The following is a 24071-nucleotide window of genomic DNA, read 5'->3' as shown; positions in this document are numbered from 1 at the left end:
GGATCCTGTTATTATAGCTGTTATAACAAAAGCAGTACTGATTAACATGGTGTTGCTTTCTTAGTCTGGTCTATCTTATAGGGCTGACAATAATTACTACGCACGAAGCCCGTACTATTTATTTACATTTTATACAATATATTTGTAGAATTCACTGGTAAAATAAATAAAATACAACCCTTACATTTCTTAAATCATCTCCTACATTAATGTTTAATTTTTATTCAGACAAAAATTCTAAGTGTTTCTACATTTTAATGAAATATTCATATGACAATTTCAACCATTCAATAGATTTGACAGAAGACAAAGATAATTCAGATGAAACCACTTGAAATGTCCATTACACACACACACACACACACACACACACACACACAGAGTTCAGAAGCCACCATCATTCCAGTGCACTCCTTTAACCTAAAACAGTTATGTCTGCCTAAGGTGAATCTTTTAATTTTTGTGAAATGTGGAAGGAATTCCACACCACACACACACAAACACACACACTCTCAATATTGGGGATCTGTTAGGGCCTGGTACAACCTTCTGGGTTTAGGAGTCCAGCTTAATGTACAAGGGGCAATAACTTCAGAGTGGAGATTTAGTAAAGTGAACTGCACTTAGTGTGTTCTTAGATATTCACCAAAGTTACACTGCTGTTTTATTTAATTTTATTTATTAAAAACATTTACACACTAGCCCATCTTTCAACCAACTCTGATTTTCTTAAATGCTTTCCATCTCACCAATACACACACACACTGATACGCACGTACACCATCTAATCGGTACACACCGTCAATTCACATCATTTATTTTACATGCACAAAGACTCTAAATCAAAGTTTAGTCTGGAAAGGGGTTAGTGGTCATTATTGTTACTCTATTCTAAGTTAGACGCATGCTACTTAGAAGCATTGGCAGAGCCAGGTTGATTAACCTGTGGAAAGCACCAGCGGTCGGTAGAGCTCAGCCACCACAACTGGCCCTATACTGAAGGGAAAAATAGTGGCCAGAATTTAAAAAAAAACAAACACCGGGAGCTCTACCGGAAAAACCAAATTCCAAGTATTGCTCAGCGAGGGCACCCTCACCTCACATGCACCTCTCCAGCCAAGGATCTGGATCATTTCAGTCTTTTGATTAGAGGTGGGAATGCATTCCAAAGCTTCCTTATCATGATCACTGATGGAGTCGTTAGTCAAAGTTGCAACTGTTACAGTGGTAAGTGACTAGGGAAAAGATCAACACTGCCACTGTTCCTTTCGTTTGTTTGTTTTTAAAGTGATCATTAGGAAGGAAACTTAAGACCTTTCCCTTCAAATTTAGTGAAGCAATCTATCTAGAAGCTGTGAAAGTGAGAGAGGAGCCCAAGCAATGCGGCACTAGCTGCTTTTTTTGGAGCCCTCACCCAGTTTGTCTGCGGAAGTGATAATATCGGCTGGAACGGAAGAGTCCAGATCAGCATCCAAGATGCCCAATGGGTCGAGCTGGGCTACATGATGCCCTCGAATCTATGAAATGGGCCAGAAATGAAAAGGATAGTGGAAACCAAAAAGAGGGAAATGGAGGGGAAAGAGGGGCGGAAAGGAAAGGAGTGTAAAAGTTAAACGTTGTATTCAATTTAACTTGCAGAATAATTCTCACCAATGTTTGGCGAATCAGTTACTGTCGAATCATCAAAATTTACACAACTAATGCCGAGAGGATCAAGCTTGGCAATGTGGTGACCCCTGACCTAGAAACAACAACAAAATTAGTCATGAAGTTGGGTAACAGACACCCTTCCCGTTTGCAGGAGTTCTGCAAGTACTGAATTTATCCAAATCCACGCTGAATGTATTTCAACAGTTAAGAATGTATGAAAAACTAGCTTGCATTCATATATTAACGTATTTTTTTTCCTTGAAGTAAAAAAGAGCGATGTATTTAGTAACATTCTTGTGACTTAGTACTTTAAAATTTCCCTTATTTGTTTAATTAAACTGGGGGGAAAAAAGATAAGAAAAAACTAACCAAAGAGGATACACACACACACACACAGAAATATATACATACATATACACACACACATACACACATATATATAATTTTACATAAAAGTTTCATGAAATAATAACTATATTTTATTAGAATAATTGACATACAGTCTATTGCTAGAAGCAATGCATTTGTAAGTTGCAAATACATCAGGTCTTTAGACTGCTGAGTAATTGGGGCCATAAATTTATCTTTCCAAGCCCAATTCTCTTAGCAATATGAAGGACTTGGAAAATCAATTTGCTTTGTCCAGTGGCTAATTTCTATACATAAGATACATAATCCAAACAGATGTGAACATTTGAAAACACACACACACACACACACACACACACACACACACACACACACGAAATTGTTTCTAAAAGATCCTTATGGAACAGGGATCCACATTCCTGTTTCTTGACAGCAATGGAATGTCCCATCTAGGATTAAGAGAATATACCAAATGGTCTCAAGGGCAGGAAGACTTACTCAGTAAGATTATCACTACTTTATTAAGTTCCATTTTTTTTGCTCCTGCCCATCATAACAAGTCATTAATTACACAGATTAAATGCTTTATAAAGATATTGCATAAAGCTGCATATTGAAAAAACTGTTTCATTTGACTTTTTTCTCTCTCTGAAGCACTGTAAGTGATAAGTCTCACAAGTTCAGGTCCATTCTTCTACTCAATGAATCTTTTTATGATTACTATATAAAATAAAACACATATGTGTGAAGAAAGCAATTTACCACAGCAGCTATTTGATTTTAAAATATAAAGAATATAACAACAGAAATCATGTTCTTAAGCAGGGAATTTTCTGAAATATGAAACTATTTTAAACATTTTCAATTAATGCTTTACGATCCATCTCAAGAATATAAAGCAGGAAAAATGTAGTAACAAAAACCACTGTTTTAATCAAGGGAGAAAAAAATGCTTTGAAAAGGTTTTGAATACAATAATATACAAATTATGTAATTTCAAATCTTGGAAATCTGTTCACTTTTTTAAATATTATAGGAATATCATAAGATTTTAGCAATTTTATTTGCACAACCTTATTAAAAATTACCTGGAATGAAGTAAGAAATGTATTTGCTGTCAATAAGGCCATGGATTAGACCACAGGTCTGCAACCCGTGGCTCCGGAGCCGCATGCGGCTCTTTCAGCCGTCTCCTGCGGCTCCCAGTCCTCTGACATGTGCAGTCCAAAAAAAAAAAAGTGGGACTAAAAAAGTTCAACCAATCAAATATGCAGGGTAGGTGCATATCTCGCCTTGGCTCCACTCTTCAGTCAAACCCTGTTCTGCGCATGCGCGCATGTGCACACATTTTTTGCGGCTCCCAGTTTTTCCTTTTGTGAGGGAACCGGTTCCTAGTGGCTCTTTCACTGTTTCAGGTTGCTGATCCCTGGATTAGACCAATGATCATGTATGAACTACTAGGACTAGATCCTGCTATATTGCATTTCTATAAAGATACAGACGCCGTCCTTATAATTCTCTTATTTTACAAAATACTCAAGCAATTCTGATTATTCCATGTACAGATGCTATTGTCAGCCGTCAGCATGATTCAGTTTCTAGGAGTGTGCAAATTTTGCTACGCCGTTTGTAAAACAAGACATATAACCAAGCATCAGTTAACTTGTTACAAACTCTCATGTTTTGCTTTGTGTCATCTATTGTTCCTCTGTTCTGGTTGTAATAAAAAAGTAAAGTTGATAAAAAAAATGCTCCGTTCTATTTAAGCACCGAGGTTAAATCTTACAGCTGAAACAATAACTAATTACCACGTACAAAGAAAATAAACTTTTTTTTCTTAAAAAAAAACACGAACAAACCACACCCTTACCTGGTATGCCCTGATAAGCGACTGGACTGCAAGATGGTCTTCCACCAGCTTATCTACATTTGGCTGTGCTTGAACCAGTGACTGTGCATGGGCCAGGGTTGATAGGCTGGTATTTAACGGAGGGGGGCTTTGGTAAGCTGTACCTGGAGCAGCTCCAGCATTGGCATTGCGAAAGAATATGTCCCACGACTAAAGTAAATAAAAATAAAAGTCCATTTTATAGGGAATTACGTCTTCAAACAACTTTTATCTATTTTGACAAGTCAAATTTCTTTAACTTCTGCACAGTAGTACGTACATTATTAGACACAGTAGTAGCGATAACCAAATGTAATTAGGAGACTGAGTCTTAAGTGCTTCCCCTTAATTCATTTCATACGATAAGGCTTATAGAACATACCAACGATAACCCTTATCTTCTGTGGCCTTTTTTTTTATTAGCCCTACTAACGTACAGGTAGTCCTTGACTTACGATGATCTGTTTAGTGACTGTTTGATGTTACAACAGCATTGGAAAAAGTGATTTAGCATTGTTCCTCCCACTCACAGCTACTGCAGCACCCCCACAGTCATCTGAGCAAAATTTGGGCTCAGCGTCCAAATTTGACAATGGTTGCAGTATCCTGCAGTCACATGATTGCCATTGGCGGCCATCCGAGCCAGTTTCCAACAAGCAAAATCAATTGTGGTTGCCAGATTCACTAAACTACTGCAGTTATTCCATCAATAACTATGAAAAAAGGTCATAAAATCAGGTCTGAGTTATTTAATAACCGCCTTGCATTGGAAATTCTGGTCCCAGTAGTCATTTTTGTAGAACAAAAAAACCCCAGATATCTATAGTATCTGGAAAATAAACAGACTGAAATAGACAAATATCAAAATCAGAAGCGTTACATCCCCCCCCTCTTTGTTTAGTCCCATTTGAAGGGCAGGAGTTTATAATAATACAGCAAAACAGTTCAATGCCTCTCTAGTATTGCTGCACTGATCAAACTGTAAAATACAGTAACAATTGGTCTTTTCAATGAAGGCCAATGGGGCACAGCAACGAAAGAAAGATTCGTAGGTTCCAGCAGGAACTTTAAAACGCCTGTATGATTATTAAGATTTTTTTCAGTCCTGCTTCTCACATATATATGAACAAAGGTTAAATGAAAAAGCAGTGCTTAAGAGTAGCATTATGGTCTTGGAAATCAGCAAAGCGCTTACAAATGTTGTTAATTACATACATATAAGAAATAGATTTTCTGTTCTATGATTTATGACTTTGCCCTGGTTAATGATGGTAACAACTCATATACAGATTATTTTAATAATCTCATTTCTTTACACTAAGAGACATAGACACAATATTCCCCAGTATACCATAGTTTACTCATATTCTCTCCCGTTAAAAAAGTGACTAGATTCTCAAATGAAATTTAGGCGATCCAAGTTATTTCCCCCCCTCAAATTTAAATATTGCTGAATCCTGTTGAGTTTTTAACCTTTGACTGTTACCTGACACATCCCTGTAAAATGAGCAAGAAATAAATACAGGAATCTCATAATCATATGCACTATTGTTATAAAAGGTTCCTTGGATGTCAAAAGAGAAAAAGATATCTCACAAACTCCTGTAAATTTCATACTGCAGTGGTATCAGTCCCCATCACCACCTATTTTCAGCTTCATTTCTTTTTATGCAACTGTATAGCACCCAACTACTCTATACAAGATGAATTTTAAGACAAAATCAGGACATAGTAACATGGATCTTGGAAAAAAAAATACCCAGACTCTGGCTACAAATTGTTGAATGCTTCAGATTTGATTCACAAACAACACAAAGATGGCAACAATCTGCAACTTTCTAAAGAAGCGCTTCTGAACTTTTCTTTCATTACTAATAAACATTTTCAGATTCAGCAAACAGTTTCATTTTATGATCTTTATGAAGAAGGGAAGAGTGGGAAGCCCTATTTTATGCAAGTAGGTGCTTGAAAATGGCAATAATTGCCTTGTGGTCTCCCCAGATACCACAGGATATATACGTTGGGACATGTTAACCAGAAGAACTCCAAATAGTCTTAAAAAAAATTAAAATTGTGCTGACTGTTTGACCTAAGCATGGATCATCTACTCTGCTAAACCACTAATGGGTTTGTCTGTTTTTACTCAAAGGAATTCTTTTGGGTAAAACCGCTTCTACCCAATTTTTACCCGGGTTTTTGGGAAGCGCTGGTTTAAAGCAACTACACCTTTTCTTGGGATCAAAGTTCTCTTCCAAATCATTTCCAAAGAGCTGCATAGCTTTGGATCCAACGGACACATTTCTTGACTATCAGTTTGGTATAGTGGTTAAGGTTTCGGGCTAAAAACCAGGAGACTGTGAGTTCTAGTTCCGCCTTAGGCAAGAAAGCTGAGAGGGTCACTTTGGACCAGTCAAGCTCCCTCAGCCCAATTCACCTCCCAGCATTTTTGTTGTGGGGAAAACAGGAGGGAGGAGTATTAGGTATGCTTGCCAACTTTATGAAAATTATAACGTGGGATTAAAGGAAACCTAATAAATAATTAGCCCATGCTTTGTCATGCATAAAAGAATTCTCTTTTCAAAACCCCAGACAAAACAGCTCTCAGTGCTAGTTGTTTTGATAAGGTTATAATCTTATATTGCTTTGCCAGATAGGAAAGCAGTCAAGGATCAAACAGAGGATTCACAAGTCCTGATATAAAACTTTGACCTCTATTGCAATAAATTACTCAACTGGTCATCATAAAATGTGACAACATACAATGAGAAACATTGGCTAGGACAAAGAACACTATTTCTTCATAGCCTCTCCAACATGGTTTCTATTTCACCAATATTTCATTTAACAATTTTATTTAAAAGAAAAGCTTTAGGAAACAGAGAAGATGCAGCAATATGAAAGCTTATAATTATTCTTACAATACACTTAATAGAGTATTTTCTACTATTAGACCCGTAGCAATAAACAGGGCAAAGGAGAGAAGCACACAAAATGCTTAACTATATTATTTTTTAATTAATACTCAGCTACTATAAACCATGTTTAAATTCCAAACATGTAAGCACTTCAACTGTTGGCACCTAAAATAATGCAAGATACGGCACAATGAAATGCATAATGTTCAGCATCACAGATTAAAAAAAACAACACCTTTTCCTGAGCCTTGAATAACCTGATGCTGCTATTAGGTATTCAAAATATAAGGGAAAATTAACTTGCTTATGAAACACTTGAGGAAAAAATGTCTAAGCTGCAAGCACAGATGTATTTTTTTTCTACAAAGGAACATACTCAATTCTTTATTTCTCTTCAATAACTGAAGCAGTTCTAGATTGTTAAATGAGGTGATTGTAGGAATAGTTCTGATTCTAAATGCTACACGTGTAATCTCAGATATTGTGCATATTAATAAAGCAGAGGAAATGAAAGCAACACAAGACCTACAACAGACATGTCAAACACAAGGCCCGGGGGCCAGATCCGGCCCATGAAGTGGTTTCATGCGGCCCGCAAAGCCACCTTGGAAACAGTGAGGGAACGGCCCCCGCTGCCTTGGCCCTGGCCCAGAGACCCTCCTTCTGCCAGAGACCCTCAGATCTGTCCCACTCCTGCCCAGGCCCCCATAGGCACCCTTGATGCGAACGATGTAGAGCTGGCCACGCCCACCCCGTAGGCCATACACACTTTAGCCACGCCCACCCAGCAGGCCACGCCCACCCAGGCCACACCCACCCAGCCCCGAGGGCAACCGCAATGCTGATGCGGCCCTCAATGAAATTGATTTTGACACCCCTGACCTATAATATAACATATAATTCATAGTTCAGACAACTATTACGTGATCATTATGCTGACATACATTCTCAAGCTATTAAAACTACACAAGATTTTATTGTTAAGCTTGTGACTGCCTTAGTCCAACACAAAAGATTATCTTTTGCATTTGATCAACAGCACCATCCCGGTTACCTCCATTCTCATTCTGTGGAGGGTAGCAACATAGTGCAACTATGAATAGAAAATGAACAGAGATTAATATATGGCCTCTATAGACATTTCCTTGCGTTCTGAAACAAATTAAACCTACAAAAAACCCACAGGTGCAGCTGAATTACAAAAATCTTTAGGAATACTAAGTCATTTCCCTGGTCAAGCTAGTTTTTGCTTCCTCCTATAATATTCAACGAGGATAAACTCCAGCAATCTGTGGAACACCAGGTATAAAGCACTTTCAGGAATTAGCATTGGATGACATTTTAGCAAAGGAACGATTAGTTAAGCCAGTAGTCAGGTTACATGATTCCTCCCCATGTAGACGTTACATTCTTCTTTTACTTTAGGGTTAGGGTGCAATCACACAGTTCAATTCAAAGATCAAAAGGACAGTAGGGAAGTTAGTTCCCTTTCAATGATAAAGTAGGTCTTATTTCCTCAACCACCATCCTCCCCTTGATCTCTACAATGTTTCTGAGATTAGAATACCTAGCCTCTACCTCGAAAACAGAGACGTGCTGGACTGGGGCAAGGCAAACCCCACCCCCTGCCCCCCATATTCAGCAAATCTTTTTGCTGAGGACCCAAATATTCACATGTAAACAAAAACAATCAGAGCAACTCTCTCCTACTCTAAGATTTGTTGAAAGTCCTCTGCCATTCTAGTCTTCATTTTACCCCATTTTTTTTAAGGACAGGAAACAAAGCATCTGCTAAGTGTTGCAAAGAAACCGAGGGTTTTCAGTTAGGTGACCCAGAATGGGCCGAGCCTGTATTAAATCACTTAGATGGTAATGAAAACTGCCCAAGCTATCTTGAGAGCCGGAAGAACTTTTGTGAGTGAAAAAAACAAACAATAGACTGGCATTTCATTTGATCTGGAGATCCTGTAGAAGATCTGAAGAGGAACATTGCATGCCCTGAATGAGGTAAGCAGCATCTTATGCAAAGGAAAAGGACAGTGAAAGCAACGTGTCACCCTCTGCCTATCCAAGTCTGAAATATTACAATCCCTTTGTTAGACTTGGTTCTATCAATTGCAACAGTCGATTGGGATTCTGCCATGGGTTAAAGGTCTTTCCCGGGAACAAACGTCCATCTCCTTTCCTAGAGAGGGGCTGAAGAAGTTTTAAAGTTCAGAACAAGATAGCATTTGGAAGCAGCTTAGGCAGAGGTCTCCTCAATTTGTTGAACTAAAAGGATGAGGTGGAACAGAATAATCAAGATTCTTTGCAAGATTCTTTTATTACAGCCAATCTCAATAAAAATAGCTTTAGCCTGCTTGTGGAATTGAATCCTGGTCTGGTCTACCCAGTGGTGCTTGACAGGAAGAGACAATATTTTCCACTAATAATTTTAGGGACTGTAATAAATGTAAATGTAAAAATGCAGAAGACCTAAAAAGTTAAAAAGAAAAAAAATCAAACAGGAAGAATAATTACAGCAATGTGGAGATATAAAAGGAATACTAAACTGAACAAAATGAATATTCAAATATAACACTGAACAAGGAATGTATTATGTATAGCCTGGAAAGGAAGTAGGTGGAAATGTTTTCAAAGGAATAACAAGAGGATGGGAAAGGGCAAAATACAGAAAGTCTTTTATTGCAAAAGAGATATTGGATGAAATATTCAAAGGAAATTATAGAGAAAATTGAGTTTAATTACTGAAAAAAGTGAGAGGGAACATTCAGAATGGAATTATAGAATTTGGTTTTTGCATTCCTCACTATTGATCATGTTCTTGAGGCAGTACTGAATCAATCATATTCAGCAATGTTTTGATGGCAATAGGTTTCCCAAATGTGGGGAGGGGGTTGCTCTGCTCTTTGGTTAGGACAGGGGTAGGCAACCTTGGCTCTTTTATGACTCGTGGACTTCAACTCCCAGAATTCCTGAGCCCGCCATGCTGAGGGAAAAGGGAGAGGTTTCCATACCACTTCAGACCAAAGAACCATTCTGGCTGAGGAATTCTGGGAGTTGAAGTCCACAAGTCATGAAGGGGCCATAGTTCCCCCATGCTGGCTCAGGAATTCTGGGAGTTGAAGTCCACGAGTCATAAAAGAGCCAAGGTTGCCTACCCCTGGTTTAGAAGAACCCTAGTTAGTTGAGTGGGTACCCTCGTAAAGTGGCTGTTTTTAATACTGGTTTGATTTTATGATTTTAAGTAATCTAGAAACTATGATATAGGTAGCATAGAAATGCATATATCAGATTTTATTTGCAAACAACTCAATTTTTAAAGAATTTCTCACTGTAGAGAAAATAAAGAGTCCAAAAGAGAATGACATTTGGACCTGCACTTTTATATTTAAATAGGAGATTCCAAAAAGCAGAGAGAGAATCCAAGTTGTACTTTCAGAATATTTCGCTACCAAATAGAGGCACCTTAATTTCTAGAGCATTTTATGGGCTTATAAATGGTATTTATTCTGAAAAAAGGCAGTACAAATTCTGCCAGCCTAATAAATAGCAGTATTGTTTTATGATTCTTCATTTTTCAGTGGCAGTTGGATCAGTGTAAAAAAACATTTCAACAGGCCAAATATCAGTCAATGTCATTAGTCAACTGAGTGTCTGAGTTCTACATTTGTTTTAAATTGTCTACATGCTTCAGAGCAAAAGTTATTGCAGTGCTTAACCTTGAACTATCTCTAACATGAACTTATTCTATATTTCCTTTTTGCTTTGTCACTACCTTGGAAACTACATCCTGAATTAGCCAGTTTTACAATAGGTCAGCAGACCTAATTACTATGCCATAAATCTTTGACCTTCAAACAAGTCTCCAGGTTTTTATTTAGTCTTATCTCATCAGGAAGGGACTACTTTCTCTAAGAAAACTTTAGAAAACGTATTGGTGTCGCAACTACCTTGAGCTGTGAACAGAAACTCAAAGTTCAAATATGTAATGATCATCAATTAAATCCAATTGAGCATTATGGACTTCATGTCCTGTTCCAGCCCAATTCTTTCTAATGGCCACATTTTGCAGTCCAATTCAAAAGATTTCTTCCTCAAAGCAGTAACCAGTACTAATGAGTCCTCTATTATAGAGTTTGCAAACAGTGCAATAGAAAAATAGGACCAGTTATGCATCTCATCACATACAGTTTTATCCTCTGGTATGTCGTGACATATAGAAATAATGTTAGCACAAACAAAACAATCTTGGCCCTTGCAAACTGCACCTTGCACTCGTTCTTGAAATAATAAAACAGTATAGAGCCATTACACAACAATACAAACAGTTCAGAATATAAACATATAAACAGTACGAATGCTTTTCTCCAATCCGTGATCCATCTCTATTACTTCAGAAGAAAAAATCCACAGATGCTTTGTGATTCCTCAGATAATAATCAAGAGAAATAGCTCTTTTTTTGTATCCTTGACGAAATCAGGAGACCGATTTTTTAGGGGAAGATGATCACAGACTTCTCAAATTTGTTCCAATGTTGCCTTTTTCATTGGTGTTGTGCTGCATTGACCAGGTTTCTGTAGAACTGGAATGAATTCAAAGGTTCCAGCATCATCTTCAAATGGAGTTTCTGCCATGACCAACTGTACTTACCTGAAAATGTTTAATCTTACAACCGTGAGTACCAAAGTGCAGTTTTATTCAAGGGAGGCTACTCCTTACCTTATGTACACTTTTTGGATTTTCCAACCAAGCATAGTACATTTCCTCCACATAATTTGAACTAGTCCCACTCAAAAATGGCTCAGCAGCAACAGGTGCACTGTAGCACCTGATCGGTTGAAACGTCCTTGGTGCTGCTGCTGGTTTGTTTTGAGATACTGTCTTAACAGTCTGTGAGGCAGTCAATGGCCTTAGTTTACTAGCACAAGTCCTTAAGTGAAACATTTTTGTCCTGCAGCAACAGACAGGTTCCTGTCGGGAGAAAAATAAAAAGTGAGTCAGCGATTAAAACAAAAGTACATAAGACTATTAATCAAGCTTCACTATGAGTTCATTATTAGTTACAGAACTCTCATAATATAGTAGATGCAACAGATTTAATGAATACTTTTTGTATATCACCCTAATGGGCATTATATACATATTTAAAATACAGAATAGCAAACAGTTAAGTGCACTGAAGTCAACACAGAATACGGCAATTTATATTTAGAGTCTTTCACTATTCACACCGAGAATAAAAGAGATATGGTGGATCCAGCTAAGAAACAGTTCATGCTGTTTCCCTTACAGATCTAGAAACCAAAGAACTGAAAAATATTAGGTAGTGAATTATATAGCTTGTGCTGTCTACTCTTACTGGCACTACTACTTTCCATCTATCCTATAATTTAGCTGATGATGCAAGCTCTTATCCCAAAAGCTTCCACTTGCAGAACTGAACAATATTTTCCACAGATAGCAGTCTCTGTCTACCGTCTATTCACACTCGCCCAGGTTTTCCCCGTGAACTCTCTTATGAATCCACTCACTGTTTCAATGCTGCCATATGCTAAATAAATAATAACTGTTTCGGTGCTAACTTTCCCTTCATACATAGTTTTTTGCACAAAGTCAAAAGAATGTGACAATTTGAACACCTGAATTGTCTCTAGTGCATTATTCTGAAAAGCAGCTGCTTGCAATTAGGTTTAAAATGATTTTCTTAAGAATTCCTTTGTACTGGGCCTCAAAATAAATTATTAGTAAGAGATAGCTGTTTATAAGTCACACAATACAAGGCAGTTTGAAGAATTCCAACATGAAACAATGTCCAAGAGAGTAATAGTGTTGTCAGTTCTTCATCGAAAATAATAACAGTCTTAGGATTCCTTAAAGCAGCGGCCCCCAACCTTTTGGGCACCAGGGACCGGTTCCGTGGAGAGAGTTTTTTTCCGTGGACCAGAAGACACGTGGTTTTGTGTGTTTCCTGCATCCTGTGGATGGGGCTTTGCTTGTTTGCATGGACTGGTTTCTGGCATGCTGCAGACCGGTGCTGGTCCACGAACTGGGGGTTGGAAACCCCTGACTTAAAGGATAACTCAGTTTATTATTGCCTATATTTTAACGCCTCACAGTCCATTTCATCAGAGGAAATATCAGTTATTATATATTATATTATGCACTCACCTTTCTACTGATTATGCTAGAAGGGAGGGTCAGTAATCACAACATCCTGATTTCAGTTATGTGGATTCAATTAAAAAAAATGATGCCTCAGAGCATTTGGGACTATGAACATAGTACCTGTTTAAAAATATTTAAAACATCTGAACAGTTTTGAAGTCCGTACACTATGCTGGGAAAAGTTGCAACTATTTTAAAGAGTTACAGACAGGTATTATGTTTGTGCTCCTGCATTCTCCAAAGAACACATTTTGAAACTGAATTCCAAACTCTGGTCACCACTAATAAATATACAACTACCAAAAATATTACTTGTTTCTAGTTACTATATGTATAGTATTTATTAGGCTTAAAGTAGTTCATAGTTTGATAGATTTTAACTTAACTTTGAAAAGTTTAAAATGAAGTTCATTATAAAAAATTTTTTTGATTCTTTGAAACTTATTGCTTTAGCTAAATCAGTTATTTTAGAATCTATTCATTTCTTAAGCATCTACTTAACTCAATTGTTAAGTGTCTCACAAATATTAAACTAATCAAGGCTACTATTAAAATTATTAAACTACAGAATGGTGCAACGCTTTAGTCTCCTTTCAGATGCTGGTTTTATGTTTATTTAAAATATTTAATTTCCTTGGTGCCCATTGATAAATCCAAACAAATAAAAGTTGCTTCCCAATCTTCTTACTTCTTAGTAGGTAAAGTATTGTTCCAGGCTCATAATTATCATGGTTTAGAATCATATGCCTATTTTCAGCAATCACATGGAAGCCTAATTTTGTTGGTTTTGCAACAAAAAACAAGCATGATTGTTCTGGAAATTAGAAAATGGAAGCCTTTATTTAAAGCAGTATTTCAAAAAAGAAAAAGGAGTTCCTTGGCAAATTAAATTGTCAAATTAATTTACCCTGCCATCATCCATTAATGAGAGGCTAATTTATCTGAATGGATACAATTAATATGAAACACGACTGCTACATTTGCATTTGCTTTATCCTGATACCACTATTTTGCTTCTTCATCTGGAGAAGATGAATCTTTCTAATTTCCTGGAGGAAACATATACAAACACAGTTTAGGTAGCTGAAACCAATTGAGATGGAGGTCTTTAATAGATGCACAATAATATACTCTTGAAGACAATGTTTCTCTTACACATGTGATAGAAATCTAGGTGCAGGAAACAAGCTCTCACTCCACTAACTCAGCTGATAATTGCAAGGTGACCCCTTTTCAAGATCACTTAATAAAGAAAGGGAACATTCTGCTGACTTCCTTCCCATTCAGAATGTTTGTGGCTGAATGGGAATTACCCCTTTCTGTTGATATTATATACTACAGAGAATCCTAAGATACTTTTAATACACTTTATACAATAGTAGTATGACTTTTTAGTATTAAAATGTGTTTTGAAGACACAAACAATACTTCCTTAAGCCTCTTGTTTCAAAGATATCTACTTAGTTATAGTACACAAACACCAACATTCATTTTGCCCTGGTTTAAATATCATAAATAGAGTTAAAAAGACAGCATACTGCCTCTAAGACAGTGCTATTCAATATCTCATTATATTCAATTGATAAAATGAATAGGATACATTCATTTTACCTGAGTAATCTGAATTACTTTACTAACAAAATGATCTGGCTTAATGGTAGACCATCATGTATTTGCCAGGTATACACAAAAGGAAGAATGCTGAGACTTGGAAAAACTACCTCAACACAAAGCATACATTACAATTTACATAAGACTTTTTGTTTTAAAAAAACTACACAAAAAAAGTTTTCTTAAAAGGGCACTGCAAGGTTCTTTACTACAGTATTACTGTGTAAAGCAATTGCCCGAACAACACAAGGACAAGAGAAGGAGCAACTTTTTAAAGTAGCTCTCAATATAAAACATGAAACACAATTTACAAGACTTCATCCAGCCTGATAAGAATTTATGAAGGTTTAATAACTAGGACCTTATACCCAGAAACAACAGGCGCTTACAATTTACTGTACACAGACTTATATTTTAAGTGAGAGAAAATCTCAATTGAGATTTCCTTCCTTGTAACTACACAAGGGAGGGCGAATCAAATGAACACAGTCACCTTGGAGAAGAATATATGGAGTTAGCTTTGTTTTTCCATGAGGTATAGTAACCACCCTGGCTATTTCTGTCATTTCTCCCTCTTGAAATTGAACCAAATGTCCAGTGGTTACCTCTGTCTGTCTTCCTCCTGCAACACGTACTAAATAGTAAGTGCCTAAGTTCCTAAAACCTATATCCACTATTGGCTCAGCAAGCAAAATAATACATTTTCCTTACCTCATTTCTTGTGTTCTAGGGGCCCTTAGACACTTTGGCTGAATTCATGAAACACTGTAAAATTATCTTTATGAAACACAATTGCTATCTTTCACACAACTGGCAAAGAGAATGGCTAAATTCCCACAGGAGGCTGAAGTACAGGCTCCATCAACCTAAATTTAATTTAACACAATGTGTTATGCACAAGATGATAAATACTATATGGTACAATGTTTAAGTTCCAACATGAATGGAGGAGACTCAATTTATAGTCATGTGATGTGCCTTCGAGTCAATGTTGACACCTGGTGACTGGATTGGATTGAATAAATCCCTGCAGTTTTCTTGGCAAGGATTTTCAGAAGAGGTTTACCATTGCTTTCCTAGAACTAAAAGAAAATGGCTGGCCTAAGGTCACTCACAATTTCCCTTTCTGGTCTGGTGCCTTTACCATTACACCAAAGTGATTCTCTTATATATATGTAAATTTGGTAGTTTTTAGTAACATTTGGCCAGTTTCTAAAGAACTTATTTTGTTTAAAGAATTCACCGATTCTTGCTAACCTGTCAACATGCTGTTCATTTAAAAGTTTGAGATCCAAACATGTATAGGGCATCTCCTCTAATTTTTTTGCCTAAAATATGTTGGCGGATGCTTTCTCTTTTAAAAAGCTCTTGAAAATTGAAATTAGTTAAAGAGAAAAGATTCTCTCCCTGCATATGATGTCACTCACTATAGAATATGCTTCACAGGAAGTTAAATGTACTGCCAACTTTACTGGTTCTTAGGTGGCAAGCAAAACTTATTTTTTTTTAAAAAAAAATAACTATTTATAGTATTTCATTGCTACTGTGTCCCAAATGTCTTAATTTTATATGCTTTAATCTTACTGGAACTTTTCTCCCTTCACTTGTATAGTAAATATGAGCATTAAAAATAAGTAGAAAGAGGGAGAGAGCCATGTATCCAGTGTCTTTAGGAGAAGGTCAAATAGTTTATTTTACAATATTTCAGACTTATCCCAACCCAATAGGCTTTTGATATGTGGGTTTGATTTATCTTTGGATTCACCTAGACACAATTTATTGAGTAAATCACAACTTACTGGATCCGCACAACATCCTAAGCCAAAGGCCAAGACTGACAATCCATAGCAGTTCATATCAAGGACTAGACTAACCACAAACATGGCTCACACGGTTTGTGCTTAAATGTGCATAGGACTACCCAGATTTATACTGCCAATAAGGCAGAAAAGCGTTAAACAAGAGTTTCCTGTAGCTCAAGTGTTTCTCAAACCTGGCAACCAGGGGTAGGCAACCTCGGCTCTTTTATGACTCATGGACTTCAACTCCCAGAATTCCTGAGCCAGCCAAGCTGGCTCAGGAATTCTGGGACTTGAAGTCCATGAGTCATAAAAGAGCCGAGGTTGCCTACCCGCTGGCCCAGACAGTTAAAGCTGGGGGATTGTGGGAATTGAAGTCTACACCCCTCTTTAAAAAGTTGCCCAGTTGGAGAAACACCGTTTTGAAAAGTCTTTGCCGCACATTTTGCAGCCCACACAAGAACAACTAAGTGTGTAGAAGAAAGCTTTTTTCTATCCAAAGTCCCTGACAGATCTTTGCCACAGTGTGTAGTAAGTTTTTTCTCTCTCTACTAAAAGTCACTGTCAGCGTTGCTGTTTCATCAATCTGGGACTTCAAACAGGTCTAATGACTAGCGCTTGGCCGCTTCCTTTCCCCCACTTCCATTCATAAGAAGGGGAACCGGCCAAGGGGGGGCCTTCTCGGCTCCCTTCGCGCTCCATATGGTTCCTAAGCGACTCCTCCGCCCAGAAAATGGCCCACCCGACAGGCTTCTCCGAGGAAAGGAGACCGGCCCGGTGCTGGCAAAGGCGGAAGAAGCCAACTTGAGTCAGCCAGCCGGCCGGCAATGCTCCCAAATGGAAGGCGTGGGGGGGGGGGGCAGGATGGCGGAGCGGAGCAGCGCATGCGCAGGTAAGTCGAGAAGGCGCGCGGGGTCTGACTGACTGCCCGCTCGCCCACCCATCCGCCGTTCCATCCCGAGCGGGCGTCGCTTCAAGGACTCTCCGGCCTGGACGACCGTCCCGGCCTCCGGGAAGGGCGGGCGTCGGCCGTCGACACCCCGATAGTTCCTCCTCGCCCGTGGCTTTTGGGGCCCCCGCTTAGCGCCTCAGCCCCCAGCGCCGCCGCCGCGCTCTCCCCCCCCCCCCACACGGCCCGTTACCTGCCAGCGCCTCTTCGGTCTTTTCCGCCGCCCCCCGCGCGCTCGGCTTGACAGCGCCAACAACTGGCCCCGCCTCTGCCGCTCGCTACGTCATCACGCACGCACGCCGGCCGGCCCTAGAGTTAGAAAGGGAGAGACGGAGGGAGGGGCCTGCTCGCCTAATCCTGCAAAGCAGGGGTCTTCAAACTCGGCCCTTTTATGACTCGTGGACTTCAACTCCCAGAATTCCTCAGCCAGGCATGCTTGCTGAGGAATTCTGGGAGTTGAAGTCCACGAGTCATAAAAGGGCCGAGTTTGAAGACCTCTGCTGCAAAGGGAGGAGAAGGGGCTCGGAAGGGAGACCACCGGGAGATCCCGGCATGAGAGGCTCGGCCGGAAGTCAGAAGAAAGTTCTCGACGGCTGCGCTGTGGCTGAGAAATGTTAAAGGGCGTCTCCGTGAAGGCACCCGGAGCTGAGATCAACTGGAAGGTTTTCACAAAAGGGAAATCAGAACCGGTTAGAAGCTTGGATGGGATACCAAGAGGAGATTCCAATAAGTTATGGTCGAATTTAATGAGGTTATCGGCTTTCGCGAGCTCACTTCTGTACATCAAGTCAAGTCATGAAAACATGCTTTTAAATAAAATTGGTGAGCCGGGAAAGGTCCTGCGACTCCTGATTTTTTTCTCTCTCAGAGATGTGGTAAACTATTCAATGCTCTCCTACAATATATGGACGAGAGATCTTATTGGTGAGAACCTGTATTGTTAGAATTAGATTCCACAATGTAAGTATTAAACATCACGTCCAGAAAATGCAAAATGTTTACAGAACATTTTGTGTTCTGTTTCTCTCTCTCTCTCTCTCTCTCTTTTAGCGATTTGCTTATATCGGCACAAAAGCATTCTGGCTTTCTCCCTGCATTCCATAAAAAGTTTTCCCTTCTTTGCAACTTTGAAAACGGAGCGAAATGAAAATGTGGGAAATGAATGAAGAAGTTCACTCTTTAGGTGCTTTTTTTGTTTAGCTCTACGGAAGAAACCTGCTTCCGACGGATCACGTGGAGGAAAATACACGCCCTGGCAGTTTGCAGCTTTGCTAAATTCCACAGCTGTTAGAGGCGGAGGCAGTTTGAAAGAACGAACCCTTTTCTCCAATTTACAGAGGAAAAGCGTGCATGTTTATGTTTATTTATTTTATTTATTTATTTATTTTAATTCCATTTATATCCTGCCCTTCTCCGAAGACTCAGGGCAGCTTACAAGCTTAGCAGTAGCCTTCATTCTATGTATATGTTGACTTACCCAGGAAGTTCCGCTGCGCGTCAGTGAGCTTACTCCTCTGAAAATATATTCCTGCCAGGTTTTACGCCCCTTCCTTACGCAACGAGCATTTTATGATCCCAACAACGTCCCTTCGAGGTAGGCCAGGGGAAACACTAGCGACCCGCAGGCTCCCCGGTACAACATCGCCATGAAAAGTGGAGAGACGTTCGCGTCTATTGTGCGTCTCTTTAATTTCTCTCGCAGGGACAAATGAATCATGATGGCTAGAGTTGAAACCAGAAGTAGAATATAGATCTCCCCAAAGTGGGGGCGTTTGAGTAAGGGAACTGGGTGCTCTCATGAATCCAGGGGTTTATAGTGGACGATGGGTTTTTTGTTTTTTTTTTGCCAAATCCAGAGGAGCTGCATATCCAATTATCTCAATCCCCAATCTACGAATGGGAATTCTGGAATCCGATTGGGAAAGACTGAAATACGGGATATACTGTACATTACAGCAGAGCGCGTGTCTTTACAGTACGATGCAACAAATGGGGCTTCTACTTAACCTGGTAACTGAATTAACCCGAGTTCACACCATACCTTTAATAGGGTCATCGAGAAACCTAGGAGCTTCAGTAGTTCCAATCTTGGTTATTATGATTTTTTTTGGGGGGGGGAGATGTGGGGAGGTTGGTGGTGCGGCGTGCAATAATGGGGAGATGTCACACCCGCCGGGGAGGACTTGATGATGGCTTATTGTTTCGTGCAAACGCCAAACAAAAAAAAAAGCGGTTCAGTTCAGCCTTTGGATTCGACGCAACGCAGCCAGCCATTATCTATCTGGCTTTACCCCACCGCGCTGAATGATAAAGCAAACCGGGCTGGCCCCGCAGTTCGCGAGGGCAGGCAACGCCCCAGAAACTACAAACCAGGGATCTTCAAACCGGGCCCTTTTATGACTTGTGGACTTCAACTCCCAGAATTCCTCAGCCAGCATGCCTGGCTGAGGAATTCTGGGAGTTGAAGTCCACAAGTCATAAAAGGGCCAAGTTTGAAGACCCCTGCTAGAAACCAACCGGGCCAAACTGAAGTTCGGCGGACTTCGGAGAAGAAACCCGGAGCGCCAGCGCCCCCTTCGGCCAGTTCGCGGGAGTCGGCGTTTCCTCGCCTGCCTTGCCCGCGGCGGCGGTGGTGTTGGCGGGGATTGCAACGTGGGGAAGTCCTTGCCCAGCGGGCTCGTCCGGTTTTCGGGGTAGGAAACGCCCGTCCGGCCCCTGGGCGAGGCCTCGCCCGGTCTTGTTTGCTCCGAAGCGGCGCGCCAGGGTAGGCTGGCCCGCTTCCACCATCTCGGAGCGAGCCGCTTTTCCGTCTTCAGCGGAGCTGAGCGCGGCCGAACTTTGCTCAGCGTTTTGAGATAGCTGGGCCGCCGATTTATTTATTATTTTTTTTTTTAATTTTAATTCCATTTATATCCCGCCCTTCTCCGAAGACTCAGGGCGGCTTACAAGCTTAGCAGTAGCCTTCATTCTATGTATATGCCTGCTTATTAGGGCTTTCACACACACCCCAAGCGGCATTATTACAAAGTCAGCTTAATTGCCCCCAACAATCTGGGTCCTCATTTTACCTACCTCGGAAGGATGGAAGGCTGAGTCAACCTTGAGCCTGGTGGGATGCGAACCTGCAATAATTGCAGGCAGCTGGTGTTGACTTTTGTTTCCCAGAAGAGGAAAGGGCTCGTGAAAATTTATGGCCCGTGTATACAGATATTCTTAAAAGAGAGATTGGTTATGCAAATATATGTATTGCGTGTATTTGGGGTTAATTTATTAATATTTAAATTGCTACTCTTACTGTAAGGAAAAAAGATTAAACGTACTCCGTGCCGTCAACATCTCTGAATAAACTTCCCATCAGTCCTCCAGGTGATAATAGGTGTGCTCCAATATAGTAAGGAAATTCTTGAGGCCTTTTTTAGGCAGTTGAAGGAGAACTGATGCATCAGATGATGTTACTCGTTTGGGTATTGAAATTTCTACAAGAAAATAATCTTGCTCGGAGAGCACCAAGGACCCCGCAGTCCTCCTCCTCCTCCTCACAAACCCCACTCCCTTCTAGCACTGATCATGTTACCTAGTTGGGTAATGGAATGCCTGCAAGAAAACAAGCAAGCTCAAAGAGCACCAAGGACCCCACAGCTCAACTCTGAACTACAGATACTCTTCTCCATTTTTTTCCCTTGCTTGTGGCTAGCATATCGACTAGACAAAAATTTATTCAAAGGAACTATGATAAAAAAGCCTTACTTTTATGTAGGGCCAGCAGATCTGGGCTTAAAAATCTGGGTGACCTGTTCATGGCATCAGAGCCACATTTCCTAACTTGAGTTTTGCAACCCACATCTGGTAGTCTTATGTATTTGCTACAATCTCTTGAAAAGAGTGAATCAAAGTGAAAATAAAAGCAGTCTTGTAAATGTCTTTCTTTTATTTTCACCTTGATTCATGAGGGGGAGCCAGAGGACAATCTGTTCACCACAAGTCACAAGGACTCAACACCCGCCTCCAAATAGTTTTAAGAAGACTATTTCTTCATAATATGAAAACCAAGAGGTTTTTCTTGGCATTAGGCTTCGTAGTTTTATTTCAGAATGGTTCCTGACTTACCCCCAAGTCTGCCTGGGTCAGAAATAAGATGGCTTGTATGCTTGGTTCTGGGACCTTATCATGGTTTCTTTCCATAAATTTCCAGTGGGTAGGGGGAAGGCAAGATTCTTCGAACCGTATTTTTTAGGATGTTCTAAGGTAGTTTTGCAAAACCTGATACCATCTGAATGTCTGTTGGACAAGTTGTTTGGAAACCAAGACTCAACCCATCTTGGTAGGTTGGCAAACTCTACAAGATAGACTTCAGGTTATGACTATAATGATGCTAGCCCATCACCTTTGTAACTTGTGACAGTCATAAATTGACCAACCTGATTTCATAACCATTTTTTGCCACGGACGTTATGTGACCATCACAGTTGTTAAGTGGGCCAGTAGCTCACTGTCGGTCAGTTTTGCCCAAAACTGAAAATAAATGCTGATTTTCAGCCAAACTATTATAAAACATGGTCACGTGTTCGAAGGTTCTTGCATGGATTTAATGTTGGATTTGCAAATGGTTTCTAAAACCTTGAAGAAATATTTATTTTAATTTATTTTAATTCTATTTATATCCCGCCCTTCTCCGAATACTCGAAGAGAAAAAAGTGCATGAAATTCTATCCCAGAACAGCAGTTTGATGACTTAAAAAGATCAAGATTGTCAGAACCAAAAGAACGGAATATAAAGTTGACTTGTTTGACCAAGGTTAAAGTACTGTAAATACTTCTATAAAATTCTGAAAACCCTTTATGAACTTTCTGCCAGTGCTTGGACAGACATGAATGATTTTTGGATTTGTGAATGGATAAGAAGGGGGCGATATTATGGGAAAAATTATATTTGCCTGCAAAGAACATTGGGAGTCGCTTCTTGGATATTCTTTTTTCTTAGATCTTTTTTATTTCCTTTCTTTTGTATTTTTATTTCCTTTTTTGCACTTTGCATTTGCTTTCTATTTTTCGTTCTTTCTGATTTTAGTTTATATTCTTTTAGTATCATTAAACTCTTCAATAATCTAGACAGCACACTAAAAAGCAGAGACATCACCCTGTCAACAAAAGTGCACATAGTCAATTCTATGGTCTTCCCAGTTGCAATGTATGGCAGTGAAAGCTGGACCATAAGAAAGGCTGAGCGCCAAAGAATTGAGGCCTTTGAGCTATGGTGCTGGAGAAGACTCCTGCGAGTCCCTTGGACTGCAAGGCGATCAAACCGGTCAGTCCTAGAGGAGATCAACCCTGACTGCTCTTTAGAAGGCCAGATCCTGAAGCTAAAACTCAAATACTTTGGCCACCTAATGAGAAGGAAGGACTCACTGGAGAAGAGCCTAATGCTGGGAAAGATTGAGGGCAAGAGAAGAAGGGGATGACAGAGAATGAAGTGGCTGGATGGAATCACTGAAGCAGTAGGCATGAGCTTAAATGGAGTCCAGAAGATGGTAGAGGACAGGAAGGCCTGGAGGAACATTGTCCATAGGGTCGCGATGGGTTGGACACGACTTCGCAGCTAACAACAACAACAAAACTCTTCAATGAAAAGTATTTTATTTTTATTTTTTTAAAAAAAACCTCTTCTGGAGAATATCTGGTGTTTTGTCCTTAGTTGCAAGTAGACCTTTGACTAAAAAAGACAACAGCGAAGGTCATTATTAACATGAATTTGTCAAGTGTGGGAAATCCGGAGCCCAGGCAGTGGACTATGAATGTATGTTTATTGTAAGTTAATGCTGTCTGCAAGAATCTGAACTGCTGACTGTCAAAGCAAATTGGTAGCACTTAAGAGTCAAGGTGGGCTGGACTTAAATCTCTTGTGGGCATGAAGGGACTGAAGACTGATGATACGTTAGCACCCCCCCCCCAGTTCAGTCTGGTCATCTCCTACATCATTTTACTTATTTCCTACCAGTGAAAGGGGTTGGTCGGGAGAGTTCATTGGGATCACAGTCTACTATCGCCCCTACAAAGAAGAAATCCTATTCTCCAAAGCGCCTGAATGCAGGACAAGAAGCAATGGACAGTAAATAATCAAGAAGAGAAGCAATCTAGAACTATGAAGAAATTTCCTGACAGCGAGAACAATTAATCAATGGAATAACTCGCCTCCAAAGGTTGTGGGTGCTCCAACACTGGAGGTTTTAAAGAAGAGATTGGACAACTATTTGTCTGAAATGGTATATAGGCTTTCCTGGCTGAGTAGGGGATTGGAGTAGAAGACCTCCAAGGTCCCTTCCAACTTTGTTATTCACCTTTTATTACTAGCCTACTCTACTGAGGAGTTTTGTTTGAAGCTAACTCCAAATGGTGTTGTGTGATTTATCATTCATTCATTCATTCACTTCACTCAATCAGTCAGTCATCAATTTGTAATTGTTTAATGGTTTTATAGCATTGCTTTTATGTTATTTTTGTAATGATACATGAGTGTGGATGAATAAAATTTATTTGGTGTGTCACAGCCATTTCACAAGGACATAGTCAGTGTGTGAAGACTGATGTTCTACTCATCACAACTTGAAGCATAACCATTGGGGAAGCAGTCAAGGTTTACAAGCACACCATGGCAAATTGCCCTATCTTTATATAATTTGTTTAATAAATAAATTAGGATGCCATAAAGGTTATTTAACCTGTA

At 39.7% G+C, this 24071-nt stretch overlaps 1 protein-coding gene across 3 annotated transcripts in view; it reads right to left on the bottom strand.

The window, feature by feature from the left end:
* OGDH (oxoglutarate dehydrogenase) overlaps nucleotides 1-17646 on the bottom strand; it is a 47816-nt gene extending 30170 nt beyond the window's left edge. For 2 of the 3 annotated variants that reach the window (XM_083368365.1, XM_083368366.1), the window contains exons 1-4: nucleotides 17544-17645; nucleotides 11546-11797; nucleotides 3890-4078; nucleotides 1415-1517 (exon numbers count right to left, since the gene is read on the bottom strand). In XM_083368365.1, coding sequence (XP_083224491.1) covers nucleotides 1415-1517; nucleotides 3890-4078; nucleotides 11546-11770 — 517 coding nt within the window. In that variant the 5' untranslated portion in view covers nucleotides 11771-11797; nucleotides 17544-17645. Of the gene's footprint in view, nucleotides 1-1414; nucleotides 1518-3889; nucleotides 4079-11545; nucleotides 11798-17543 lie in introns of all 3 variants that reach the window. The other variant, XR_014493160.1, reaches the window with a different exon arrangement.
* Between the last annotated feature and the right edge of the window lie 6425 nt (nucleotides 17647-24071).

Source organism: Vipera ursinii (genome assembly GCF_947247035.1).
Source record: "Vipera ursinii genome assembly, chromosome: 8".
Classification (NCBI taxonomy): Eukaryota; Metazoa; Chordata; class Lepidosauria; order Squamata; family Viperidae; genus Vipera; species Vipera ursinii.
Note: the sequence above shows the minus strand (reverse complement) of the source record. Positions and strands in the feature narration are given on the sequence as shown.